This window comes from Haemaphysalis longicornis, unplaced genomic scaffold (genome assembly GCF_048455015.1).
Source record: "Haemaphysalis longicornis isolate Haplotype H1 unplaced genomic scaffold, Haemaphysalis longicornis Haplotype H1 scaffold_4, whole genome shotgun sequence".
Lineage (NCBI taxonomy): Eukaryota > Metazoa > Arthropoda > Arachnida > Ixodida > Ixodidae > Haemaphysalis > Haemaphysalis longicornis.
In genome coordinates, this window is record NW_027526361.1 from 59,892,011 (window position 1) to 59,912,376 (window position 20,366).

Genomic DNA, 20,366 nt, shown 5'->3' on the forward strand with positions numbered 1-20,366 from the left:
CCCCATTCGTCTCTATAGGGCACAATGCACCTATGGAGTGCATGGCGCCCCATGTTAGACGTATAGACAGAGCTTGGGGGAAGCAGCCTAAGCATACTTATGCATTAAAAATAGATCACATGCCGTTACCTTGCATGGCAGCGCACGGCCTGTCCGAGTACTTCCCATTTGTGTCCATGTGTAACACGCATATAACATCATCTTAAATAGGAGTGTGTGAACTCATTTTCAGTTTACGCATGACATAGCACCTGCAGCTCTTGCCTACGCTCCTTCCCCTGGTTTACAAACAGGCCAAACTGACAAATGATAGAGGTGGCTGCGAGTAGTCTAAAACACCAGTGAAGGAAGAACAGTCAAGGAATAGCGTAGGGCTATAAACCGGGCCTGTATGAACAATTGTTCTTGAGCATGCCACTAGTACCAGCACTAGAATTAGGTGCACACTTTATAATACAGTATAGCACTTTCAGAATCTCTCAAAACCGAGGATAAGCAACTCACCATTGAGATCTAGGTAGGCCGTTTGAGCACCATGCTCAGAAGCTTGCATACAGTTTGTACCAACATGCTTTCAAGAAGACACAGCCTAGCCCACTAGGTGCATAGCAAGCTAACAAGGGGAAATTTTTTAAAAATGTTGTTCAAAGCGCAGAGCATAGCCAGAAGGGTTAACTACTGCTGCATCCAAGCATGGAGTGAAATCATAGAATAGACGTTTTGGAATTGACCCACTAAGGTTGTGCATTTTCCATCTTTTTTTTGTTTGTTTTTTAATTTGAATGGAGGGCTGATCAAATGGTGGCTGCAGTTTTGAAGTAGTGTAGACAGCAACACAAATGAAGGAGGGCAATTTTTGATGTATTTGGTTTCTGCTAATGCCCCGTGATGTTAGTTTCTGCAGGCTTTGAGTGTCACTTGGAGAGGTTTCCAAGAAGCCCTAAGCTGCGAACAAGTCCTTCACGATGAGGCCATCAGCACACTGACGCAGCCAAGTGCAGAGGCAGTGCTGCGAATGATCACGGCCACCCACCTCAGGAAAAGCTGCCCTGGCATTAAACCTTTGAGCCAGGCCCATCCTAAGATGTTATTTCACCTCATCCAACTACTGTTTTCTTGGAATGTTCAGAAATTTATGTCACATTGGCACATTATGGTAATCAATATCCGGAATGCGACACCGGCAAACACAGCAAGCATAACCAGTGTGCTGGAGGTACGAAGTTTCCATTAGATTATGCAAGAGCACAAAACCTATTTATGTAGCCGTGTATTGCCACGCCACGACCATCTTGGTAAACGCTGCTTGCAGGGCGATCGTTAGAAATTTTCAGGGCCAGTTAGCATCGCATGTTGCCTCTGTGATGCCGCACTGCAACCCACACCTGGTTTGCATACAGCCTGCACCACACTTTGGTCACATCAGAAGTACTGTATTTCCATCCTCGTTAATTTTCCTGCAAATGCTGTCACAGCCCCACACAAATATAAATTTTCAATGCATACAAACGAGAAATCGCAGCCAATAGAAAGGCGGGTGGAGTGACCCACTGCTTGTTTCTACAAGCAGCGATCACGGCCTACATACGACAGCCCACACCACAGCAGCAGTAAAACAGTACAACTGCCGCACCTCTTCATTTCTCCTACTTTATTCTCGAAAACTAATGTACAGCAATCGTCAACAGTATTTGGTGCGTGCATTTGGCATATGCATGGAAAACCAGCTCCGGTAATAGCAGCAGTTTTGCATTTACTGTAAACCACAGGGCGACGAGGGAAGTAGTTTCCAACCTTACAGGTACATTACATGACACCCAAGGGTTAGTCATTGATAGCGAACGCTGGTGGTAGTAACATGTGCCTGCCACACCAGTGCGGTGCATACTGGGCTACGGGGAATAATAACGGGGCTTCTGTTTCTGGTCGCAAGAAAATATGCACGCGTTGCCTCACTCTGCTACGATCTCCTTCTACTCCTGCTCCCGAACAGTCGTACGTGATACGTGATAATGGCATTCGAGTGGTGACAAAACGAGAGGCAATGAACCACACAACATCGCGTAGGCAAACTCATTGTTCGTTCGAAAGCGCATCTATTATTCCGAGATTGTGTTAAGTAAAAAGGGGGAAGCAATAACAACAGTAAAACACCAAGGTAGAAAATAAATATTGCGAGTGTAGATCCATAAATATCATCGGAATGTCAAAGAATTAGTCAAGAGACCAAACAAACCGGGAAACTTTTTTTTTCATAAAAAAAAGTTGAATTCGGTAGTTTCCAAAAAAATGGCAAGTTAAAAATATATACTTCTTAAAAAACATAGAAAAATAAATTTCTTCCTTGAATGCCACATACAACGCTGCCAGCATAGTATACTCTTCTCTATACATGTGCAGACCGTATATGCGCAGCCAAAAATCACAGATAAAACAATGGCCATTTCAACCACAACCAGAGCCTTGCAAGCAAGCCCCACTGCAACAACATCCACTTTAAGCAGTTTGTGCGAGGGGAACAAAGACGAACAAAACGAACACCACCCCTCTCTTGTGGTCGCGAGAAAAACACAGAGAGGGGGCTGGATATGGCCACAATCACATTATGGCTTTCTTTTCTTTCCTGCGTGCAGGAAGAAGTGTACACCTGGCACTAGCAGAACACCAGGGAGAAAGAAAAAAAATTCTTATACGCAGAAAAAAATTGTGACAGTAAGCAGGGTGCCTGTCCGCTGGCGCGTCAACCGTGGTCAGACGCCGGGCATCCTTGGCAAAACATGTGCTACAGTTGTCAATACTTTAAACGCGCGACGGGGGAGGGAGGGAGGGCAGGCTGCTCATATCTTTCTCAACATGGAGAGGTTGAGAACGTCGGGAATGGTGATGTCCTCCAGCTGTATCCTGGAGGGGTTGAAGGGGAACCTGATGGGGAACGCAAACTTGGTGTCCATCAGCAGCGTGTTGTCCGACACGGGCAGTGTCTCCTGGTTGCGCTCCTGGAGCTTGGCCTGAATCTTGCGAATGAAGGAGACGGGAACGCGCTCCTCGTACTCGTCCGCCGGCGTGTACAGGTTGAGGATCTTGGTGATCTGCAACGGAGGCGGCACGCAAGATGGGCAACGAGGAGCACGCAGCCTCATAGTTTGTTTGTTGTTTGTACGATTATGTTTTGCCAAACGCGAGCAAAAAAAATTAAGGAAAACAACAGTTTGCTGACTGTACGTTAGTCTTGGGAATACCGTATGCATCTGCTTCTGTGTCCTTCATGAAAAGGAAGGGGTGATAGGTGGGTGGGGGTGGAGGGGTTAAGCGATCAGGATGTATTGTGCACAGGCTTCCTGCCAGCAAGATCTTTGAGGAGGGGGTTTTTAGTTCCACTTGGTGGCCACTGCCCTCACTAAAAAAACATCCACTGTAAACCTCAGTGGCACATCGTTACTGCAGGAAAAAGTGAGGCTGCTCTAAGGCGTCATAACATCACAAGGTGCCATGCCACCTCATCAATGTACAAGAGGACACTTCGGCAAAGTGGAACTGAAATACATGGCCTTGCAAGAAATGCGAGTGCACAAGAAGCACCCTCAGAAAAAGCGCCGGCGGCAGTAGTACCTGTGCGGTGGTGAGCTTGTCGCACATGTCGCAGATGCTGGTGACGTCGTCGTCCGTCTTGCGGGCCTGCAGCAGCTGAGAGGCCTGAACTATGGGCTGGAGCGTGTCCAGCACTTCGCTTTGCGAGACCTTCTGGTCCCGGCACCACTGCTCCAGATGGCTCAGGTTGTATCTGCACAGGCAGGGAGGGAGGGGGGTGGCCGTTTAGAGGATAGGACCGGAATACTCTGCCAGTACCTTCTCGGGGACTTGTAGACTACAAACACATTTATTTTTATACACTTTAGCAGGGTCAGGGAAGACCCTGGGGACTAGGGTTTCCCCTTACGGAATGTTACTTCACCCACTCGTCTCCCGCCCCTTTCTAGAGTGTGTATAACACACACCTTTCCAAATATACTGAGGATCAATGACACCAGGAGAAGCCGTGAATCAGGCATCACAGTCTTGTAAAGGGAAACTCACCTCATCTGCATGCCCTTAGACCAGTGGCACATGTCCTTTCGGAGAAGCAGGTTGTTCAAGGCACCAGCACAGATAAAGTAGAACAGCTGTTGGGCAGAAAAGCAAGAAACGATCGTGAGACATTGATCTAAAATAAAGCCATTTGCGAAGTGGGCGCACACCTCACAACTGTGGGATTGATGTTGTATAGGGTCAGGTAGTTCACACACTGTGTGTGTGGAAGACCCAGCCAACATTATGGCAAGATCGTGCAGAAATAGTTCCTTGTTACTCCCGCCCCAGACTAGCTTTCTCAAAGTGCAACTCAATGCAATGTTCATTAGCAGTAATCACTGTAACCCTTAGTGTCGTCATCATAGCACATACTGTGTACACAGCATACAGCACAGTATACACACACACACTTCTATATGAATAATGCACACTGGCCTCCCAATTGAGCGTGCAAGCCTAGCAAAAAGCGAATGTGAATGTAATAGAAAGCAAATGAAAACAGACCTGCTTGAAAACTTGTGTGATGAGTTCTGGGTCAACTCCATGGATCTGCAGTACCTTGTAGAAGTTGTTTAGCTGTGCAAAAGAGAGAAAGATAAGTCTGCATGCTGCAGCGCTTGGATCAAACAGCCAAGAAAAGGAAGCTGGCTACACATTGGCACAAAATAGCTGAACCTTACACCTATAAAGTTTGGTTCGACCAAGAAAACTCCTGGCAGTTGGCTTTATCACTGGGTTACAGTATATTTTAGTGCTTGGAAGCAAAATACCCAGAAATGGCATGCTGTAAATGCCAATATGTACAGCCACAAAGCAAAGTGCAGCTACTGCCAATCGCAAACCTCAAGCTCTGAACCAGTGTAATAATGTGGCCACCTATAGGTCTACTCATTAGATGACCAAAGCCAAAAGAGCAAATGTAAATATATGTAGAAGAATTTAGCGGCTCCACCCTTTCGTAGACAACTAAAACTACAAAAAGGTGCAAGGAAGGAGAGGGGAATCAGCATCAGCTGGCTGCTAATAGCTGGGAAACTTGTAGCTGACATCGATTTTGCCAAATGCACACCAGTTGATTTTTCTTTTATCCAGAACTGTTGCAGGTTGCTGCAACTGCGATGATGATGATGCCGATGATGAAAAAACAGGGTCACACAATCGCAAGCACGCAGCTCAGGAACAGTCTTTTGTAAAACCCCTTGGGAAGGAAGAAGTGGGGAGCACCCACCTCCTTGAGCAGCACATCGAGGGCGTGCTGGGGATCCACGGGAGACTCGAGGTCGCGCGCCAGGCTGGAGGCCCGGCTCCGCATGCCGCACGGCTTGTTTCCCGAGATGCCCGCTATCGCCTCGTGCTCCAGCACCGCCGGCACTGCAAGCACGTGCAGCAGCAGCGTTAGCACTGGCAGTGCACAGTCACCGCTCACACGGGGGCAGATCACACAGCTCTTGGTCATCGTGCTCGACCAACGAACAGGTACCAGAGAGCACACTCTTCTCTACCTTTCGAGGCAAAATTGTGGCGGCATGAGCCGTCGAGAGAACACAGCCAGGAGGCAGGAGAGGAGGAAGGAGGAAGGAAGAGGGCGCACCTATGAGGGGCTGCACCTTCTCCTCCATGCTCTTGATGACCGCCTGGTAGATCCACACTGCTATGTCGCTCATCACCTGCCGGTACTGGGACAGGTCAAAGTTGCGCAGGCACTGCTCATTCTGCTTGGGCGTGTTCTCCACCTGGAATTGCTGGGGGAGGGGGGGAAGGAAAGGAGACCGTCTCTCTCACTCACTCACTCACACAAGAGAGCTCCCGTTTCTGACAAGCTTCTTTTCTGTCCAATGGCAGGCACACCACACTTTTCATTAGCGGGCAGGGACCTAAAAAACGCGAGATGTTCTCGGGCTACTGGCTGAGCGTTTCGTGGTAGTGGCAGCTTCGTGGTCCTTGCAGCAACAGGTGGTCGAAGGAGGTAAAGGTCAAGCAGAGAGTGAAAGGGGGTGAAAGGTAAACGCACGACAACCAGTCGAGAGGCCAGGAGGGAGGAGGTTGGAAAATGGAGAGGAAGTAACTTAATTCTTTGGGTTCCGTTGGATGAATTACACTATACTGTCTTCCTTTTAAACATAATTCAGCACAAAAAGTTTATTATGCGGTATTAGAATCATTCCCAGCAAGGATTGATCAGCGAGATGCAGTGGCATTTCCGCCAAGATGCTCTTTTCAGAGTGCTCACTCAGGAAGTATATCAAGTTTTGTCTCACTGCTGATCGTGTGTAATCAGGGATCAACCCCTGGCTATCGATTACACTTAATGCCATGCTTACATCCTTACCTCATAGTGAAATTACCTGAAATTTTATGCCCCTGTCACATAGTGCAGTTTTCAAGCTTAAATTTCATGCTCAATATCCCACAACTAAACTGAGAGTTCGAATTTTTCCCTACTACACATTTTATGCTTCACCTCCCCCTTTTCCAACTACAATCACCAGACTGATTATCGAAGCGATTATGCCTAGATTTAATCCCTGTACTATTATCGAACTGCCAGGTTTCAATGTCATGCCCACGTAACCCAGTTAAGTTGCCAAATGATGGCACAAGGCTTAGGAAGACACAGAGATGGACAAAGTGCACCCAGACATTCCGCATCTAAACAGACAGCTTTTGCGTTCCATACGCAGTACAGTTAAAAACACTCCCCCTAATTCAATACTGCTTAATGTAACAAACGTAGGCAAAAGTGCAACAGGCATTCCCTGCCCAGTGCTGAAGTGCGAGCAGTGGTCAAGGATAAACATAAGCAAACCAACCTTTTCTCCACTGTACTGCTTCAGGTTATGCATAAACCTGCAGGTGTTTGCAAGCCACATGACAGTGTAGTCTACGTCTTCATGGCGTTTCTGTAGGAGGTGAAAAATAGAAACAAGTTCAGAAGGAGAAACACAAACAAAAAAGTTAAAGCCGTTCCACTCAATGTGAAAGTTGTAGGAAGTGCAGAGCAGAACAGTGATTCGCCATAATGGGCTGTAGCGCTGTTATCCGCTCAGTGCCACCACCCAATGGAATTCACGTTTTCCCCCCCCTTCCGCAGTTCTGCCTGAAACTGCCCCAGTGGGAGTTTTCTTTTTGTGCTTGCTTTTCCTCCCGCACGTGCCGGCGTAGCACTGCCACTTTTTTTTGCTTACTATCGTAAAAACCAATTCAACGAGCGTTCTTAACTAAATGAATGCGGGCGCTGCCGGTTAATCACGTATATTTTGCCTCAAATGCACCTACAGTTTTCTTTGTGCCGAACAACGGGGAGATGTATGACAAGCGTCAGCGGTTCACAAGTTTCGAATGCTTATGACTATATATAAACCGCTGAACTCTCGAAGCTTCTGGGTTACGCCACGATGACAGCCACTATATAACTGAACGCTGTGTGGCTCCTTGGATCCAGCGAGCAAGCTACGACGACAAGGCGAGCCCCTCAAATGCTGTGCACTTAAAAACGTGGCTTTGCATGCAGACTTCCTTTTACAAATTTCTTCACTCAATTAACCGAGCTGTCTTTCACACCTGCACGACACTTTCTAATAACCTACTTTCTCTCAACACACAGCCCGACCCTTGTTTGCGGCAGAAAGCCCCTTTTTCTGCCGTTGTGCCTCCTCACCTTGATGACTTTCCGGATGCCAAAGACGATGTTGTTCAGGAGGTTCTTCACTTTCTCGTCATCGTTGATGTAGTCCGTGTGACGGATGCACATGAACAGAATGTAAGCAGGCAGGCCGGGCAAGAGTGTCACCGCCAACTTGGGCTTCAGGTCTAAACGCGAAGGGGGCACAGGGCGCGGCATGTTAGTGGAAACGCACGAACTGTGAACCTGCAAATGGGCCAGATGGTGTCAAGGGTCGTACCTATGATCAGGTTCTTGATGATGATGTTCTCGTCCTCACTCTTGTACTCCAACATGCCCAGGTTCTCCGCATCCTTGTGCTTGATCTCAGGCATGTTCTTCCCGTGCTCTTCTGCCCCCTCCACCTTCACATCGCCCGGCTGGTCGAGGACTGCACACAAGGGTGATGGAGGATTGGACAGTTTATGCCAACAGAAAAACTGCATCTCCTGTATCTGATTGCTGCAGACTGGGTGTTACCATAAAACAAAGTTGCTTCTAACAGTGCACAAGGTCAATGTTCCTGCCGCACTGTCAAGAGTAGTCGCCCATCATAGGCTCTCTTAAATGAAGCTTGCATGATACTGCAGTCTACAATGTCAGGCCTGCACTTGACTGCTGACAGTGCAGGCTGGCCAAAAACAAAACAAAGTTGCATGAATGCTTACTGCCACCATCCTTCATCTTCTTTGCATAAATTTTCAGCTGACGCTTGTACTTCTTCAGCTGTTCTGCCAGCCCATCGATTTTCTCTCTGAGATCCTGAAAAGTAAAAAGAACTCAGTCTAACATGAGCAAGGTTTGTAACAAAAAGAAAAGGCAACCATAAACAAAGGATCTTAACAAAAGAAGTGGGCGAGATGATGCCCCACGCAACGTACCACATTCTCTCCTGTGAGGCGATTGATCTCATGTTGCAGAATCGCATCCGTCTGAGCTTGGGGAGTCTTCTTGAGGTTCTGCGCATTGAATTATAAAAATATAAGCCAGAAGGTGTTAATCAGCACCCGCACGGGAGAATGTGCATGAAGGAGGCATTAAAAGAGCTCTGGGCACTTTGCAATGGTATGTAGTTTTGATTGAGGCAGTAACAAGAAATGTTGCGGCTGATGCCCACCAAAGCACAGCCTACTGGTGCAGACTTCTTGAAACATTTATACAGCAGTATGCTTTGTTGAGAAGACCCGACACTCATTGTTATTTGAAACAAGGAAAAAACGCCGCTCTACACAAGAACTGCATTCCATGTGGTCTTCTAATGACCAGACGCCACAAAGGTTTAATCAAAATGTTATAAAGAAATACAAGAACAATATGCCAACTGCCTTTGGTCAAGACATGGCCTAGTAAGGTGCTAACACTGAACAATCCTCCATAATGTAGCCATGTTTTCCAGGACAAAAGCACGAGGTTCCACATCTTGCTTTCGAGAAAGTCAACCAAAACCCAGAGCCTCGTGTGGGAAGCCAACTTAGCTTATCGGATGCTCCCCACAGACATTGTGCTTAAGGTGGTGAAGTAAGCGAGAGCACGTTGGCCGAGCCCACTCACCTGGCTGAGCAGCTTCTGCTGGCGGTCATTGTCGTCCTGAAGCTTCCTGATCTCGTCCCTAAACTCATGCTCCATGGTGTGCATGCGCACTTTTTCCGTCTGCAGCTCAGCTTCAAGTTGTCTGCGGACAAACACACAGGGGCAGGTTGCAGCCGCCAGGTGCGGTAGAGGGCAGAAAGAGGGAGCAGGTGCTGCCCTGGGAGGAGCAGAGAGGAGGAGGAGGAGGAGGAGGAGCAGGGACAACAGGGCAGCACGCACGAGCATGGCAGGGAGGAGGAGGGGAGGAGGAGGAGGCGGAGGCGCCAGGACCGACCTGATGAGCTTCTTCTGCGTCTCAAACGCCATGAGCAGCTCCCCGTCCTCGTTGACGAGATCCAGATTGCCACGATATGAATCAAGGGCCACCACCGACTTCAGGTCTTCATTCTGATTGGCCAGCACAGCGCGGAGCTGCAGGCACTCCTCACGACGACGCTCAAGCTCGTCCTGGATAGACTCGTAGTGCGCTGTGCAAAAGCAGGGAGGAGGGGGGACAGCGATGAGGAGAGCAGCTAAGCACTCTCTGTTAGAGCATGCACAGGCTCAGGCTGACCCGAAACCCCGAACCCAGCCCGTGCCCAAAGCATTTCTCAGTGGGCTTGGGCCAGGCTTGGGCTCGAAGCCAAGGGCCCGGGCCAGGCTCGGGCTTGAAGCCACCAGTCTGGGCCATTAATATTTTTGGCGTGAAGTGTAGAAAAGAGCATTAAAAGAATGTTCCGAGTATACTTATGTTATGCTAATGTTACTTATGTTAGTAGCATGTATCGTTATAAAAACGCTTTTTGCTAGGTCTAATAGTCATTCTAGTAATGGCATCATCCACTGTGACAAGATTTTATATTTTGGGGTGTGGGTATTTTGAACCTTAGTGGGACTGATTGATTGTAGAGTTTAAGGTGCCGACACAACGCAGGCGATGAGGTGCGCCGTAGTGGAGGGGGAGGGCTCCGGATTAATTTTGACCACCTGGGGATCTTTAACGTGCGCCGAAATCTCATACACACGGACGTTTTTGCTTTTTGCCTCCATAAGAAAAATGGCCGCCAGGGCCGGGAATCGAACCCGCGACCTTGTGCTCAGCAGCGCAACGCCTTAGCCACTGAGCCACCATGGCGGGTGAACCTTAGTGGGAAACTGATTAATTCAGATAACCTGGAGGTTTGCACCTATGTCTATCCACCTGTGTGTTTTACATGTCACACCCATTGAAATGTGGCTGCTGTAGCCGGGAGTCAAACCCGTGTGCTAGAGAAACAGTACTGCTGAGCAACCACTGAAGGTAAAACATTCCAATGCACGTACAGCACTCGTGGATTGAAACGCCTCATTGAAAATTTCAGACAACCACATGATGTTGCCAAGGTGTTGCCAAGTCAACATGATGTTGCCAAGTCAACAAAAGTAATGGTGGCTCTGAATTAAGAATATGAGCTTTACACTCACGTGACGTAAACTGAAGATAGTGGAAGCTAACATACGTGCACTACTTAAACCTAAATTTTCGCATTTCAATCCATGAGTGCCGCACACACTAGATGCTCCATCTGATTGCCTGCTACGAAGGACACCGAACTTTCCTTCAGCGTCCAAACCCGGGCCTGTTCACACACATGCAGGCCTTCCCTCCCCCAGGCCGGGCGTAGGCTAGGTGTTACGTGTTTGGGTCGGGCTTAAGCTTCATAAAGCGGGCTCGGGCCTGATTCATAAATCAGGCCCGTGCAGTGCTCTACTCTCCATCATGGACCAAATGTGCTCGTTCGCGCATTTTAATAGTACTGTGTGCAACCAATGTCCCAATTCTCATTCCAGCACAGATCGACAAGGGTCCCAGAGCCAATTCGGTCAGTCAAGAGTGTGGAACCGTGAGTAGGGTTACCTTGGCTAGTGCACTCAGTTGCGATTTAGCTTTCATTCCTTTGAACCAGCTCTTACTTCTTGCCAGCCAAGTGCAGTCTCCGGTTTCTGATGTTAAAGGTCTACCTACCCTTATCTGAAATGCACACTTGACAGCTACCAGCTGAACCGCTTACAGCACTTTTCCGGAATAAAAACAAAGTTCTATGGCCATGATATGGGTAATCAGACACGAAGTTAATTAGGCAGCAGTGTTCTTTTTGCACAAAAAGCATAACTAAAAGAAAATGCTATCAACACTTGGATGTCATTCTAGCCTGACCTCACTCAAGTTGTATTGGTAATTTTTTTTTAGCATACATAACAGAAGTTACTGGAGTAATTATATTTTCTTGTTGGACTACCATTAACCTAGTCACACAGACCCCCACTCTTAGCAAAGTGTAGACTTGTGCTAGCTGGTAAAGTCACAGAAGAGAAAAAGCATAAGAATGAAAGACTAGCAAACAAGGTAGACAAATATGACAATGTGTTTGACTGCCTTTATTTCCTACTTGCCCCCTCCCTTTAGATTCTACTAGAACCACATGTAGATATAATAAAAGCAGCAGCGATGATGGCTTTTTTTAGTCTCTTTGAGCCTTAATGCAACAAAAGAAAAAACCATCAGCATGTCATGTGCAACTGTCAGTATTGCAAATCACGTACTAAAATTTTCCTGTGAATATTAAAACATTGTAAAAAAACAGCTGCAATGGCGTGCAATACTTGTATTTGTTTACACCTAATTAACACCCTTCCATTTTCTCGCTAGATTAGCCCAGATTACTCGCTATGTGAGTGGTTAGGTACTACCAGCATTGAATGTTAGTCTACGAACACGAAAACGGGGGTCGTGTCAAATTCCACCACCAGTGCCCGGGTAAGAGCAGATTGAGCACTCACTCATGAGGTCTTTGTCTCTGCTCGACTTGTCTTCAGTTGCCAGAGTCTTCACCATCTTCTTCACCTCCTCCTTCAACTTGGCATTCTCCATCTCCAGTTCGTGAAGCTGCAAAGCAATGCGACGAGTGAGCAAAAGAGAAAATGCATTAAAGCAAGAGTATTACGAAGCATTTTGCAATGTTTACAGTACACACAAGGGCACACAGTCACCAAGAAATTTACGCTGATGCCCATTCACCACAAAGGAGCCACGGAATCTCCCCAGACAAACTTGAAGAAGCTTATTTTGCACTTTCCAAATTGTGCATGCCAGAACATCCTTAGGGTAGCAATTGAGCATTTTGTGGCAAGCAGCAATTGCGCACTTGCTGAGGCGGTGGCGCCCTCTCTTGCACTGAACCGGATGTAAGCGATTAAATGAGAGACAGACTGGCCGTAAGTTGTCTTCGTGGCACACGCCGCAGCATGCTATGAAGTATGCTTTACAGGAGAAAACCTGACATTTGAAACCAATGTCCAGATGGAATTTAACAAATTTCTGTTTTTAGTGCAATTAAATCGTGCTTATTCCTGTACTATCAATTAGTTTAAATCATGTTAGTTTATTTTGAACCAGTTTTATCCACTGTTTTTTTTTAACCACTGTTTGACAACTCCATTTACCGTGACGACATGAGATGTCGACAGGAGACGCCGACAGCCCGAGCCCCTAAGGTGCCTCGCCCCTGAAATTTGGGCAGCACAGGAGAGTGCCGCACTGTGGCAAGCGGTGGGGACGACGACTGCTGCTCTTCACACTGACTGCCTAGTTTAAGACCCCTGCTACACTAGTGTCCGAATGTCATTCAAAGCAAATGTTATCTGACTCAAATGCGAAGTTGTGCTTCTCCTCTGGGTTTTGAAATGGCATTCAGCTCAAATGGCATTCGAGTCAAATGAGCACCCCGAGAGACATTTGGGGCTCTCGAATGCCATTTCTTGCACTCTGGGGCCCACATTCCAAGTAAGCATTAACAAATGCATTACTGCCGTACTTAAAACAAACAAAATATTCTTAATTGTAGGAATTCGTTTACTTTTCATTCACTCAAATCACGATATCAAGATGTAATAATTCCATACTCTCAGCACCAGTGCGAGCAGGTGACAAACCAGTGTGGCCAAACAGCATAAGGCGGGCACCCAAGAGTATAAAAAAACTGATTGCGATTTATAGTTAACAAAAACTGTGTCAAAGCTTGCGTTATTTACAATTTGATATCTTTTTACTGCCAAAGAATGCTGCTAAATTTTATAGTTGCATTATTGTGCAAAAACAGAACTCGACAGCAGGAGCACCACGCAGCACGGCGAGCTATTGTTAAGGCTTTCAAATGCCATCCCCAACCCCCCCTTTGAGTTGAATGAAAATGATAAGTTAATTAAATGTTTCTTGAGCATAAAAAGTTCATTAAAATTATGCATATGACTGTAATGTTGATACCATATGGATGGTTGGTTAGCTCAAGTGCTGCAAAGTATGAATGTTTTACATGTGCAACACAATTGCCTGGCAATCCCACAGATTTCTCCGCCCCAGTTCTCAGTAAGGTCTCTGTCATGATAAGCAAGATGTCAAACACTCAACACCGTGCAGTCCTTGTGAAGATGGCCAGAGCAAAGAAAACAAAGTGTCGAGGAGAATGAAGAAGTGAAGCTCGTACATTAGTGTGGAGGCTATGGAACACATGATTGAAACACTGGGCACCATCAAAACAATGTGCCCGAGATAGAAGCAGCCCAAGAAGAGATCCTGGTTCTGGTTCCACAGGGGCAGCTGTGAGGCAGCACACGGCTTTGGCACAACAGACTCGCCGATGACGGCCACAGGCAGTGACGGAATCGGACGAGAGAAGGGAAGCCCACCCGCATGAGCTCCTTGCCGCTGGCCTCCCTGGCCTGCGACTGCTCCTCGCGGGCCTCCATGGTCTCCAGCCTCTTTTCCAGCCGTGCACGCTCCTGCTCCACTTCGTTCAGCCGCTGCTGCAGCTTCAGCACCACCGACACATCCGGCAGGGGCTGCTCCGGCTGACGGGAGCAAGGAGACAGCCCATCCGTCACTTGCGCTTGCACTGCCAGCCTTATCTGCTCATCAACACCGCACTATGCGAAAGGACACAAGCACTGAGCTTGGCTCTCTGCATGAAAAATGTCAGCACTGTCTTTTTAGACCAGCAGATTCAAACCTGTATACCGATAGCATCATCACCATCATCATCAGCCTGTCTACGCCCACTGCAGGGTAAAGGCCTCCCCCATAGATCTCCAATTACCCCAGTCCTGTGGTAACTTTGACCAATTTATCTTCGTAAACTTCTTGATCTCATCTGCCCACCTAACCTTATGCCACCCCTGCCACGCTTCCCTTCTCTAGGGATACACTCTGTTACCACTCTAGGGATCCTCTCTGGTGCTATCCGTGCTAAGGATAGCAGCACACATGTGCTCAAATGAAACTAGCTGGCTATACTAAGGCTCTCAGCACACAAGTCAATTTCTGGCTTTTTGTTCACACGCTTTAGTTACTTACATTCAGATTAGGACAGGAGCAGCAAACTTTATTGGGAGATCCGACCAGCCCCAACTAACAAGCAGCATTCAGTCATAATATGCTCGTACATTATGTACTGAGAAAATGAGGGAAAGAGGTTCAGGACAGCACTCACAGCACCAGGACTTTTGTCGGCAGTGGGCTGCCAGGCAATGGAGTTCAGCTTTCCGTACACAGCTTCCTTGTCCTTTGCAGACCTCACCGACCCATAGCCACCATCCTAGAATGACAAGGGAGCAACGTTTGTGTTGGCCTATGCCGGCCACTGAGCCCGACAGAGTCCTCTCTCCCCATCATCACCTCGTCAGGCACGTCGGAGGCGTCGTCGCGGGTGGTATCGGCGTTGTCGCTGCGCACAGAGGCCATGCTGAGGTTGGAGGGGGTGCGCTGGTGGGAGAGCCCCCGGATGCGGCTGTTCTCCTGCACCAGGTTCTCGCAGCGCTGTTCCAGCCGGTCACGCTCCTTCACCAGCCGCTGGTAGGCCGACCGCTCCTCGTCAAACTCAGCCAGCAGGCGCTGCCGCTCGCTCTCCAGCTTCTGGCGCAGCATCTCTGCATCCCACACGAAATGGACGAGGAAGATGAGGAGGAGGGGCATCGGTCTACCCTTGCTACATTCAATTTACCTTGGGCACTCTCTTGGTTCAACTGGACAGCCTTGACCATTTCTTCCAAGTCGTGCTGAAGCCTGCCCTTCTCCTTTTCGAAAGCCTCGATTTTCTGAACAGAAAAGAGCAGGGCAATGAGAGGTGGACGATTGTGGGTTTAGAGAGTGCAAGACTTTTTGCACGCACAAAGAAAACAAGCTGCAGGAGCTCCAGAGTGGGAACTGACACATTGTGCAAAGCATTCTTTCCAGGGGCTCATATACGCACATACACACCTATGCATGTTTTCCTTAGACATCTTCAGATCACTTATTAAAGGGACACTGAAGTGATATGTAAACATTGCGGGATTACTAGCGCAAATTGTAGTCCGGAGTCCCCAGGCCATGTTTCGACCACTCTAGGCGCGTTTACGCGATTTTATTTAGTAGAAAAACTAATTCGAAAACGCTGTCCTCCTCTCTTTACGCTCGCCCATTTTCTGTGGAGTTTTCGTGTGACGTCAGGAGGGGATGAGCTGGCAATTGGCTGCGCCACGGCTGCGCTACTGCACGGCTCCCCGGCCGACAGAGTCAGTCGGCCCAGCGTTTCGTCCGCCGGCCGCCGGCGGGTCGTCGCAATCAAGGAGGTTAAAAAAAATTGCTTGGTCCCAATTCGTTCGCTTAGTTGAAACGAAGCCAGGACACGTTTGTGAATGGAAGAATGTGCCTTTCTTTACTTGGTTTGTTTGTACACTGTATCTAGCTCCAAGTCAACGTCGCTTCACACAAACGCTGCACATGCGACGCTTCGCTGACTGGTACGCCAGTAGGAAAATATAAGGCCTCTTGAAGGCGGGAGAAGAGTCAGCGAAGTCAATATAGGTACTAAGCAAATAAAATCAACTGATATTTTTACCGTACAGCGTAAAACTAGGGCGCGGGAAGCACTTTTTTTGCGCTGGGCGAACAAGCACAGTGGTCAGCAGCACGACTACGCATCTGCGAACGCTTTTCCGTCTACGAAATGCAATTGCTAGACGTGAGCTACTGTGGAAACTCGGGCGACGCTTACTGCACGATCGCAGTACAACAAATAGTCACCTAAGCGGCTTGAAATGCCAAAACTAAATAAAAGTGTAAACCGGTTGTACAATATATACCCTATATTAGCATCGCGTTCCCGTCCCGCTCCGTGGCCTAGCAGTCTGGGGCGCTGGGATTTCACTCCAAATGTTTTGCGAGTCACGAGTTCGAATCCCCTCGGGTACGTGCTTTTTTTTTTGTAAGTTAACTTTTTTGTTTTCCGCCGATGTTTTCTATATTGAGTTCACCTTTTTTGGGGCCGCAACGTTCATGGCTACACGAACTAGTTCACAAAACGCGCGCAGGCTGGCACTGGCGCGCTAGCGAGTTCTCGTTGGCGTGCTGTTGCCATAAGCACCGACTGCTTGCAGGCAGTGGGCACAGGCCAGAATCAACAGACCCTTGGCCTGGTGCGAGCACGCTTTTTACGATACAGGCATGAGTGCGGCAAGCTCCAAATATGGGGAAAAAGCGCATGACATTTGGGCGTCTGCGGGTACGCGGAGGGCGTTCATGCACTGCGTAGGCCTCGGGTAGTGAATGCTACGATTCCAAGCCGTCCTGGGAGGCTTATCTTACGCATTTTACAGCCGACAGCATGGCAGAAGCGCGGTACGATGATTACTGAGATATTGAGAATGCCCATCCAACAAAGCCATTGGTTATGTTTTACAGAACCGAAACCGAAACCGAAACTTGTGTGATTGCTAACCTTGGGCATCGTCCAATCACGGCGCCCCTCCTCTCAACGTCACAGCCTTAGTTGGTGCGGCCACCGCAAACCGCGCATGGTAGTTTTTCTTCTTTCGCGCTTTGTAAAATAATTACCGATTTGTCAACCGGATAAACGATGAAAAGTGTGCTAATTTGAGCCAGTCTACGCAGTGCAAGCAAAAACGGGAGCTTGACAAATTCACTTCAGTGTCCCTTTAAGGGGCATCTTATTCAATACCCCACATGGCCCACACCTACCAATGGAGTGCATTGTGTCACACATTAGTGACATTAGACAAATGGACGGATTTTTGGGGGAGTCGCCAAGGATCCCCACCCACATTAAAAAGTAATCACTCCTTTCTGTGTGGAAGCAGCAGTCTAGCTTTTCCTGTGCCAGCAAAGAAGGTTCCCACTCGAAGTCATTTGGCTAACACACAGGTACAACTTCACTATGATGCAGAGGCCCATGACACAACGCTGCCATGTAGCTCAATACACCATCCCAATCTGCCAAATCTAGGTCAGCTAGGTGTAGCACCGACGTCCAGCCCACTGAATGCAGCAGTGACAGGCAGAATGATGACCCTGTTCCTCATGACACCCCATTCCCCACCATGTGGTAGTGTGATCACGATCCTGCCCCTTCTGCTTGGGACAGACAGATGCACTCCCCAAGTCCAGCGGTGACTTCGTACCTGGCCTAGCGCGGTGTTCTTGGCCAGCAGCTCCTCCTTCTCGCAGCCCACGTGGCGCAGCTCGACCTGCACCGAGGCCAGCGTCTCCTCGAGGGCAGCCACCTTGCCGTTGGCGGCCCTGAGCAGGTTCTCCAGGTTCTTGGCCTGCTCCACCTTGCCCTGGAGGCCCCGCATGTCCTCCCCCTGGGACTTGAACGTCTTGTTCTCCTTCACCTGCAACACCGCAGAGGAGGAGGAGGGAGAGAAGTCCATGCTGGACCACCTTTTATCACGGAGTTTCATATACCTCTCAAACGAAACCTTTTCTGAGAGTGATTCAACTTTTCTGAGAGATTTCTGAGAGTGGTTCAACTAAGGGAAGTGCAAGGGGTACTGCTAGAGTGAAGGGAGCGGCGTGGCTTGGTTTTGCACGGTAGCAGACGAGGCGCTTCCAACACTCCCGCTTACAGCGCTGCCGCACACTAACTGTCCTGAGCATAGCCCAGCAATGCCCAGGACAGCCCAGTGCCAAATAGGGCAATGCCCAGAGCATAGTTATCAAAGTTGTGCAGCAAGGTTCGAGGGCATAGGGATGCAAAGTTGGGATTAAAAGCTCCGCAATTGGGGTAGCAGCAGTGTGAGCCTTCGCATGGAGTTTTGCTTTTTTGCAGTGCCCAGTCGAATCCCGCTACAACGAAATTGATGGGACATGCAAAAAAATTTGTTGAAGCTGAAATTTGTTGAGGTGAAATCTTTCCTAACACACCACGAAAGGGCAAGAAAAATGTCCCTGTATATTATCTGCATCACTGGCCGCATAACGCAGTACTTAAAAAAAGCAGTGATGCGCAATTTCGTCATGTTTATCAGCTAAAAAACGTACCAGACGAAATTTGTTTTGTACCTGCACGTAAAGAGTGCATCAGGGGCGGAATGCAGTCACAAAAAAAATGTCTGCACAACACGATGTATCTACCGAGCGGATTATTTGCAGATAGTTGCTAGGCTGTCGGAATCCCCCCTCTCGTTTGTGGCAGGAGCGGGCCATTACCTTATCCTCTGACTGGGCACCGCGGCAACCGACCTTGGCAGGCAAGCCACGCACGCCTGCTTTTATCGTGACCACGCACGCGCTCGCAATTAAAGGGACACTAAAGGCCGAATGAAATTTTGTTTTAACTGAAACATCATACATTTTGTACCTCTTTCGGCTTTTGTTGGACGAGCAACGATGCATAATTTGCCAAGAAATAAGCAAACAAAGCTGGCATTTCTCTCACCCGCTTCCCTTTCATTTTTTCATGACGTAGCCATTGCCCCACAAACTAGGAAAGAAGCGTCGGCAGCACCTCTGCATCTAGAGCGTAAACATTAGCAACGGTAGCTTTTACGCCTCCAAGCCATGGCCAACTACGGCAACGTTTCTCTGGCTAAGGCGGCTGGCTTGGACATTTATAATTTTTCACCGGTGAAATGAGAAACGCTTTCAGATGCTTGAGCGGCCGGCGTGCCCGCCTATTCTGGATTCCCAAACCCCATCCAGCCGGACGCCAGCAAAGCCTCTTTAGAAGCAACAAGTGTCGTTTCGAATATCAAGTGCGCCGTCCCGGGTTCCTGGCTAGCGCCGTTCAGGACAGCACCTTCATTTTACCTCGTCTGGCGATCATAGCGTCACAGCCATCTCCTATTATCTTCTCCCGTGCGGCGCGAACCTAGAGTAAAATAAACCCTATCCATGGCAGCCGTGGTAGACCAGTCCTTGCTTGCACTCCCCCTGGCTCAAACATAACAAGGGCAGAGCGATGCACACTTTACGGATTACAGGGGTGAGACAGCTGAATTAGATTTGGGAGCAGTTTTTGGAGCAGCGAAATCTCGATTTTGGAGCAGAAGAACCTTAATTTGGAGCAGAAGAACGACATTTATTATGTCACCTTAGGAGCCTAAAAGATCAAATTCGTGGCAACTCGGAGGGGAAAAGTGCACTTTTTAATCGGTTTTGAACGTACATAACACTGAAACAGCCTTACAATAACGTTTTTTTTTTTCTACCAGAGCATCACAAGCTACAAACTGCAGCACCTTTTTACAAACCATTTTTAAATTCCCAGGCTCTATGCCTAGATAGCGTGGAGTTCTGTTGAAAATATCGAATTGAGAAACTAAGCAACTGTGAGGCATTTTTATTATCATGTGAATGGCGAAATTGTTATTTTTGCAATCCCAGACTCCGCTTTACGCACAAGTGTAGAGCCACGGCAAAAGTTGCGCAAACTGAAGCGACAGTCGCCGCACCCCACCAGCCCTCCCATTCCAATCCCCAAGGTGCACATTCACTACCATCGTAATTTGAGTAACGTTGGTATGTTTAGCCGCCTCCCTCTTGGCATTTTATTTCACTTCAGATAAATGAACCATTATTACTAACGTGAAATAACAGCCCGTACCGCTGTCGGACAATGAACATTTTGCGGCGATGTATATATAGCTCTCGCCGTTACTTCTGCAGCATCGATTGTCCCATTCCCGCCGCTCGCCAGCTCGCTGTGAAAGGCAGCAATAACTCAGCGTTTTAAACACCGCAACGAGTCCGAAA

The 20,366-nt window shown here is 48.2% G+C and overlaps 1 protein-coding gene across 1 annotated transcript in view; it reads right to left on the reverse strand.

Annotated features, from left to right (window-relative positions):
* Nucleotides 1–1,630: 1,630 nt before the first annotated feature.
* Nucleotides 1,631–20,366, reverse strand: part of Didum (dilute class unconventional myosin) — a 52,584-nt gene continuing 33,848 nt past the window's right edge. Inside the window, exons 20-38 of the mRNA XM_077706896.1 lie at nucleotides 17,792–18,004; nucleotides 15,334–15,427; nucleotides 15,009–15,259; nucleotides 14,824–14,928; nucleotides 14,024–14,185; nucleotides 12,119–12,224; nucleotides 9,594–9,786; nucleotides 9,281–9,401; nucleotides 8,611–8,688; nucleotides 8,398–8,491; nucleotides 7,971–8,120; nucleotides 7,727–7,878; nucleotides 6,879–6,968; nucleotides 5,660–5,810; nucleotides 5,297–5,439; nucleotides 4,573–4,644; nucleotides 4,075–4,160; nucleotides 3,610–3,781; nucleotides 1,631–3,089 (exon numbers count right to left, since the gene is read on the reverse strand). Of these exons, the coding sequence (XP_077563022.1) occupies nucleotides 2,838–3,089; nucleotides 3,610–3,781; nucleotides 4,075–4,160; nucleotides 4,573–4,644; nucleotides 5,297–5,439; nucleotides 5,660–5,810; nucleotides 6,879–6,968; nucleotides 7,727–7,878; nucleotides 7,971–8,120; nucleotides 8,398–8,491; nucleotides 8,611–8,688; nucleotides 9,281–9,401; nucleotides 9,594–9,786; nucleotides 12,119–12,224; nucleotides 14,024–14,185; nucleotides 14,824–14,928; nucleotides 15,009–15,259; nucleotides 15,334–15,427; nucleotides 17,792–18,004 (2,685 nt within the window). The 3' untranslated portion in view covers nucleotides 1,631–2,837. The remainder of the gene's footprint in view (nucleotides 3,090–3,609; nucleotides 3,782–4,074; nucleotides 4,161–4,572; nucleotides 4,645–5,296; nucleotides 5,440–5,659; nucleotides 5,811–6,878; nucleotides 6,969–7,726; nucleotides 7,879–7,970; nucleotides 8,121–8,397; nucleotides 8,492–8,610; nucleotides 8,689–9,280; nucleotides 9,402–9,593; nucleotides 9,787–12,118; nucleotides 12,225–14,023; nucleotides 14,186–14,823; nucleotides 14,929–15,008; nucleotides 15,260–15,333; nucleotides 15,428–17,791; nucleotides 18,005–20,366) is intronic.